Source organism: Branchiostoma belcheri, unplaced genomic scaffold (genome assembly GCF_001625305.1).
Source record: "Branchiostoma belcheri isolate BF01 breed outbred unplaced genomic scaffold, Haploidv18h27 scaffold339, whole genome shotgun sequence".
Lineage (NCBI taxonomy): Eukaryota > Metazoa > Chordata > Leptocardii > Amphioxiformes > Branchiostomatidae > Branchiostoma > Branchiostoma belcheri.
This window is the reverse complement of record NW_017803953.1, coordinates 2537-10817: the sequence shown is the minus strand read 5'-3', so window position 1 is coordinate 10817 and position 8281 is coordinate 2537. Positions and strand designations below refer to the sequence as shown.

At 41.5% G+C, this 8281-nt stretch overlaps 1 protein-coding gene across 1 annotated transcript; it reads left to right on the top strand.

Moving 5' to 3' along the window:
- Positions 1 to 1852: 1852 nt before the first annotated feature.
- Positions 1853 to 3178, top strand: LOC109475403. The gene has a single exon (XM_019776007.1). The coding sequence runs from the start codon at positions 1853 to 1855 to the stop codon at positions 3176 to 3178; it is 1326 nt and encodes a 441-aa protein (XP_019631566.1).
- The last annotated feature ends 5103 nt before the right edge of the window (positions 3179 to 8281 follow it).

Sequence of the window (8281 nt, the reverse complement as noted above, 5' to 3'; positions counted from 1 at the left end):
CCCCCCCCGGTCCCCCCATGTCAAAAAAAGCCCGGTCTAGGTAGGGTTAAGACTGACCATGGAGGGAATACACAACCTATGAGCACACGGGCTCAGGGACGGGCATCACGTGACCCGTGACGTTATAACTAATAACATAACATAGTGGCAATGGGCGCGGGCTACTGTTTTGAGCCGGCTCATACCGACGCCGTGAGAGCGCCAAAGAGGGCGTCCAACAGAGAGAGCGCCGTGAGAGCGACATGTATGACAACGCCACAACGTTATACCCCCTATTCCTGAGGGGGCGGAGAGATTCCACTTGAGTACGTTTTTCGTGGAGTTCGGCGCTCTCTCCGCGCTCTGGCTGATTTCAGCTCGCAGCGTTAGCGCGACGAGGGCGCCGTCATACTGGAATGGAGTCCGGGTATAACAAAATTGTATTCTAGTTATGTTTACCGAAGAAATGGTAAACATATTGTTTTTACTCGATTTCCTCTTCTTCTCCAAATACCTAAAAATCGCAGATATTTTCGTAATTAGAGCCTGCAAAATTTTACAGCAGACCAATTTTCTAATACAGAAAACACTGTTGTCTGTATGCAATGAAAGAATTACAATGCAATCATACATCTCCTTGAACGTGTACATTCATGTACATAACATTATGAGAAAATTGTAAATGCTGAATATCTGCATTGGGAAGCATGTATATTCACTAAGAGGTTGATAAAATGAAAAACTAAATATTACTTCAGACGTATTGCAAGTATGATATAACCGCTGAGAAATAATTCACAAGCGCGAAATTCGGCGGGCACATATTGGAAATAAAATAATGAAGACTCAACTAATAAATTTAGTGAAACCAGGCGTTCACATATTTCATTATATACTAGTACATTGAAGCCCGAACTTTATTTCTTTTGTCAATTTCCTATTTGTCAAATTGTCTTTATCATATTTAGAGAAATAACTTCATGGGATATGCATCATCGGGATGCGGAATTTTCGGATAGGCGTCCCGATAAATCCTACGAGATATCCACGTAGGTCAGAGGTCAGAGAGGTGGCCAGCCTTTTCATGGTCTCAGCGGCAACCAGCTTATTTTCATCTCAAATTTACCGACACTGGACCCCTTCCGACTCAAGACTTTACTGAGGCGTGCATGTGTCTAGTCCTCCCCCTTCTAGGGTAACTTGGTCCGTAAAAGGTGAAATTTTTCCTGTCTGGTCTGCCGGGAGAAGCTTGAAGGGGAGGGCGGCCTGCGATAGTGACGTGAGTAGACACTTACCTATTCTGTTTAACGTAGATGCGTAAGAGTTTATTGATGTTTCTTGTTGTGCATATTCTCTCGAAACGTATTGGATGTAAATTTGTCTACAGTTTATGATTCTGAGCCAGGAAATGTATATAGCTTTTGATATTTGTTGCTACCTACTACATTTTATGTATTGTTGATGACTGCTCATGATTGCCAAATAAGTGGGTTGAGAAACCAGGACTGGTGTAGTGGAAGTAACCACAAAGTGTCATTTGTGAAATAAATAAGCATGGCAGGCTGTTTAACTGTCCAGCTGGCAGTACTTACCGCTTTATTCCTCCAGTTTACCAACCCCGTTATAAACCTGAAACATGTCACTACCCAATCCAATCCTTGCGAAGTATTCAAACAAGAACACTGTTATAGGTCTCACTTCACTGCAGCCTCGCAAGGAGACTACGCACTGTCACTACTGTACCCAACTGGAAATGTAACTAGAAGTAAGAATACTACTCGTGTAAAATCCAGTGTTAATCTAGTACACCTTTGTCTTCACACATTACTTCTACTGTCCGGCGATGTAGCCTATAATCCTGGTCCTAACCAGAATGGTGACAGCACAAACTGGCAGTCCTTGTTTGAGAGTAAAGAAAGGTGTTAAAATGATACATCTAAACATCCGTAGCCTCTTACCAAAACTTGATGAAATTAGAGCAGCATTGATTAATAACCCTGTCGACATATTAACTCTGAACGAAACCTGGTTAGATCCTAGTATAGATGACAATGAACTGTATATACCAAATTACACACTGTATCGCAAGGACAGAAACCGGCAAGGCGTCGGTGTGGCATGTTATGTGACCGACAATTTACAGCATAAACTGATAACAGAACTTACCGAGTTAGATATCGAAGGTGTTTGGGTGGAAGTAAAGCACAATGTCGGCAAGCCTATTGTTATTGGTTCGGTCTACCGCCCACCAAATTCAACTACAGAATTTTTTGAAAACTTGGAAACGGCCATGACCGCCGCCACAGCTATTTCTGATGAGGTTTTCTTACTTGGCGACCTCAACTGTGATGTATTTAAAAGTAGATCCTGTAAGAAAATCGATAAGATCTGTAGCACCTTTCAAGCAAAACAACTCATAGATGAACCGACCCGTGTAAATGAGAACTCATCCACTTGTATCGATATCATTATAGCAACCTTACCTGAAAAGGTGTCAGAATCTGGTGTATGTTCTACTGGACTGAGTGATCACTGTTTCACTTACGCTGTAAGGAAAGCTAAGCGACCTTCGGGAAACCCTAGGACGGCAACGGTGAGATCCTACCGGCGGTTTGACGAAACAGCTTTTCAACAAGATCTTCACAGCGCACCCTGGTCCACAGTTGAGGAATGCACTAATATTGATGATGCACTTAGTAGTTTTCAGACAATGCTCACTGAAATTTGTGATAAACATGCCCCATGGGTATCTGTCCGTATCAGAGGCCATGAACCACCTTGGATAACGCAAGAGTATCTGTCCATGGCGCGTGAAAGAGATTTTTACTTTGATAAGGCTAAGAAAACAAAACACCCATCTATGTGGGAGACAGCTAAAAAGGCACGAAACAAATGTAACAACATGGCACGATATTTAAAAAACAGTATTACTGCAATGAAATCGAAACTAAAGGCAGTGACAGTAAAGGTCTTTGGGCCACACTTAAGACCCTTTTGCCATCACGTCAAGCCAAACAACATGTCAATGTTCCTAAACAAGAAGAAAAAAACACTGCGAATGAATTCAATACATACTTTACCTCAATTGGCTCTAAACTGGCTGCAGCTTTTGCGGGTATATACAGAACGGTCTCAGGACCGGCACAGTTTTCCTTTGAATTCGAAAATATCTCCACTGAGTTCACTCTTAAGCAACTGATGAGTATACCTCTGGGTAAAAGTACTGGATTGGATGGGGTGAGCAGTAGACTCATACGGTATGCTGCCCCGGCTATAGCAGGTCCTCTCACATACATCTATAACCTATCTCTCTCTTCAGGTGAAGTCCCGAGGGACTGGAAGAGAGCCAAAGTCACCCCCTTATTTAAAGAAGGTGACAAGAGCAGCTGTAATAATTACAGACCGATCTCCGTTATACCATCATTTATGAAGATTTTTGAGAAGGCTGTACATACTCAGATATATGCATATTGTAAGGACCATAACATACTTAACAAGTTCCAGTCTGGGTTTAGACCCAAACATTCTACCACAACAACACTCACACATGTCACTGACTCCATCATAGACAATATGGAGAAGGGTCTTGTTACCGGAGCAATCTTTCTTGATCTCAAGAAAGCTTTTGATACGGTAAGCCATAAGATCCTCCTGGCTAAGCTTAGAATGTTTGGGATACAAGACAAGGAATTGACATGGTTATGTTCTTACCTCAAAGACAGATACTTGTTGCGAAATCTCCAAGTCTACCATGGGTCCTATCACCGATGGCGGCGTGCCAAATGTTTATTTTTACGTGCCGGGCCGGTATACATAGGGTGAACACCGGGAGCGTTACCAAGATAATTGGCCGTTTGTCATTCAAATTAGTCCTTTGTGTCGGGTGCGCGTCTTGACATGTGACAGTTTTAGTCACGGTCGAGTGAATTGTCCCCGCTCTGAGAAGCTATTGTTGATAATAATCAATCACGGTTGGTTGGATGGGAAAAAGGGAACGCCTTTTGAGGGAATTTCTCTGAGCTTGGATGCTACAGTATAGATGTATCTTACACTATGCACTCAGAGAAATTTTAAGAAAATCAATTAGTATACATCCGTCAGAAGAGCAAGCCAAAAAAGCCTTGGAGCAATAAAGCAAGAGAGACAGAATACAAACTGAGAAGTAAGAATCGGACAAGTCAGCCAACAGGCAAACATGACAGCCGTCTTGAGAAAAAGGCTGATATTTTCTGATGTTAAAGAGGCCAGTAATACTATATAATGACCCCACCCTGCCGATATAAATTCGATAACATAAACTACCAGACTTCAGTCTTGTTCTGGCAGCCGCGCAGTGTACATGGGGGAGGCCTGTCTAAGACAGTTTAGCTTGCCAAGTAAAAATTTCTCTTCAAGACACTTTAATATGAGACACACACACATATATAAGAAGCTATATTCACGAGTATCCAGAAATATGAAGTATACTGGCTTGCCATATTCTGACTTGTAGCTTGAGACCTTGGTTGACAGTTACATGCCCAGTTCTACATACACAGAGCCTAAGTCCATACAGGTTTATCTGACTGCAAGTAGGCATCACATTTACAAGCCATATGTCAGACACAAAACTGCCAAAGCTAATTCAGTTGTGAGAAAGACAGATACAAGTAGACACTTTGAAAGTTTGATATAGCAAGGAAGGGTATTACATGTATATAGTAAGGGCGCCATATACATGTGCATGTATGTCATTGGATAAAACTTTGACAGGGCTGATTTGAAAGTTGGAATTTGTTCAAGATTGATTTTTCGAACTGAAAGTTGCGATTTCCTTGCTTATGTGGCTTCGTAACAAGTATCTGGGTCATTCTGCCTTTTGAAAATGTTACACTGAAAACCAGTAGATGATAAAAAATTTGAATCTTTGAAAACTGACCAGTATGCAAATGCTCCTGCCTTTGTTCTGAAGGATAGACAGTCTAGGATTTTTATGAGTTTATGGGCCAATTCACTATTCAATCTGCTGGGAAGGTCACAGTGGGAGCACTTCCTTATTGTTTTTACCCAGGGTAAAATACTGGCCGGTTTAAAACTGAGAAAAGGGCTTTTAACACTATCCTGAAATCATGTCCTCAATACGATTCGGGACCATAGAATTTCAAAATATCTGATAACTTGAGAAGCTGTTGTCTTCTTTCCATCTGTAAAGTTCCAAGTTTATGGGGCTACTTATTGTAATTTTTTGACGCATTGGCGCCCATTATCTGCTGTAATCCCAAGCAGACCATCAATATCCACACAACGGGCTAACGAAAGCTAACTTGTCAACTGAAACAAACGTCGCTTGCTTGGGCTAGGTGAACAGTTTCAACCACGGTCAATTATGACCTTTTGTTGACGTGCAAATGTCTTAAACGCGACACGCTGACACGCGAAACGTGTTCTTAACATCAGCGACTAGTCGACGGCGATTTTTTGAGGTCGCAGAGGTCGTTTCCAGCATGCGCGTAGCTCGCCCGTAGCTCGCCCCTGTGCGGCCGAGAGTCGACCGATATTCGGACGTACATCCGACGAGTCTCTGCCGTATTTCGTCTTTGATAATCGGGCGACGGTCGCTGAATACGGTCGACCCTCTCGTGCTTCGCGAAATATTCGGGCGACCCTCTTCCGTACCTCGCCCGACTTGCGCAAAGTTTTTAAAATCGTGTGTGCTTCGAGCGAGCTTCGTGCCAGTGTCGGACGAAGGTTCTACGAGCCCCGGCCGAGCTCCTGTGAAGTTATTATTTATTCAGCACCTGTGACATTTATTTGAGATTGCATTGACAGTATACTGTGTAAAGTTTGCAGGAGCAACGTCCCATTGATTGTTAAAGTTATGTTTACGAAAAAGGATAAAAATAGACAAAAATCGTCCTTTTTGTCCTTTTGTTTAATCAACATTCGTTAATAAACAAAACCACTTTAAAAAGATGACGAGGTTTTAACTATATAAGGCCAAATGCTAAGATTTTGACCTCAACTGATTGAACGCACATGGATTCCTTTACTCTTGTCCCTTTAGGAGGTGTGTGGCCTTATTTCAGATGATTGTATAATAAACTGACGATTACACTTGTTCATTCTGGAATGAGGTTGACTTTTTTCTTAGGGTGCCCACAAGAACGTCATGTGATAGATGCAGTTGAAGTTTATATTGCATGGGTCTTTTTACCTCTGTCTACTTTGTTGACATTGAATGGCTAACTTGTTTACCGGAAGATTCATACTATTTTAGACAGAAGTATTCAGGCAACGTTTTAGTTTTGTTCAGATACGCGTGTATAAAAAGGTTTTGATATAATGATAATCATTATGTTTTGTTGTACGTTTTGGTTGAATGGTCTAGAGATCGTGCGAGCATCGATAGATCGTCGACCGTAACACGGGCGACGTACGCCCGCGTGTCGAGCGAGCATCGGCCGACTCCTGTATTGTTAAAAAGGTGGTGTAAATTTGTGGCTCTTGTGGTAGTATTTGAGTTGGATCCTTCACAGAATTCCTGTTTGTATTTCTATTTTATTCTGCCAGTCCGCTCCAGTACTGTGCTTAAAAAATATAACGACAGGTCAAACATAAAAATTGGTCAAACTATTCATTTTTGGTGGATACACGGCCTTATTTTATCTGCGTGCCATGTCATAGGGACTTCATAATCATAGATGTATTGCCAAGCGATCGCCCGAGCCTCGCACAATTGTGACAGCGACGATTTCCAAGCCAAACATACGCGCGATCGTCGGTCGATCTTAAAATCGGCCGATCTTTCGGCGATTGACAAATACGACCGAGGCTCGTCGACAATGTGACGGGGGCATTAACAAACTTTCGCGTACTAAACTTGAAAATCCTCGAGTGCCTTGTGTCTCTCTGACTCTGAAATGTCTGAACTGAACGAAATCAGTCATCGGGAAGTTAATCATTATCATTACTTTATACGATGCCACAACTAAAACACACTTCTTGATACAGATTTCTGTATTTCAGCAGTGTAACCCTTGTGCTTTATCTTTTCACTTGTCATTTTTCGTAGACAGAAAATACTGAACTATGCGGGGTCTTCAGCATGGACTGGGGCCCCCGGGGTAAAAAGAAGTTAGAACGTTATCAATGTTACATCGTAAACAGCTCTGATCTTTGAAATGTGTATCTTGGTGGAAAATGGCTGACAGGTGTTAACGAAAGACAAATGGCGCCCTTTCAATACATTTCTTATCATTTAATTTCTCTTTACCCTCTATTCATAAATGTGAAGTTCAAATAACAGTCTACAAAATTCACTTCTAGAAGAATCACCCGGAAGACTTAGATTGTAACAACTTATTTAATCAAAGCTGTGCCCAGGCGTCGTTTTAAAATGTGGCCTGTAACGCTAAATCACATCTTTTGTGGGAATATTGTTCATCGAAAAACGTCTTCCTGAGCGCCAATTTAACATAGACTGCTGTAGTAGCTGTAGAGAAATATTGTTGTAAATATAGCCGGGCGTTGTGAGACCGTCCATTATCTTTTGTCCCGGTCACCCCAGTCTTGTTTAGTCCTTTTACTCAGAGAAATAAGTCGCTATTGTGACCTGAGATAGTTTCATCTTACACGTCTAGGTCGCAAAAACCTACTAGAGGATGGCGACATAAAATTGGCCAATTATGACCTTTTGTTGACGTGCAAATGTCTTAAAATTTACGCCGTCTTCTCTCCTGCTGCGACCACAGTTATGCTATGTGAAGCGTAACGCTAATGTATTAGACCAATTCTAGCATATCATGTCACGACCACTCACAAATGAAGAACCTAGAGAGAAATGCGAAGAGAGAAATTACCCCTCACAGCTGAAATTGTTGCTGAGGCAAAACTACAATTTAGGGGGCCATGTGTGACGGGGTGGACAGCCTCAGAACAACGCCGATCTCTGCGAACTGGAAGCCAAGTCAAAAATGCGAAAAAAAACACAATTATTTTTAGTAATAGCATATAGCGATGATGACAGAAGGCAAAGTGTAACATTTATAGGAAATGGTAGTCCTATGCTAATCATACTATAAATATGATGTGAAGCTCAAATATTTCATTAAAAATCATTTGGAGAATATTCGATATAAGTAAAATTTTAAAACGTATTTGTGGAAAAATGCAAATAATAATCAAACATTCCGACAATAATAAATGATGGTGTTCAACGAAAATAATGTTCTTTAAGTCAAAATGAGAAAAACAAGTAGAAAAGAGGGTTGTCTGGACCAATTTATGCATTTATGCAGCGGTCAACATCAAGGGCAAGGTCAAG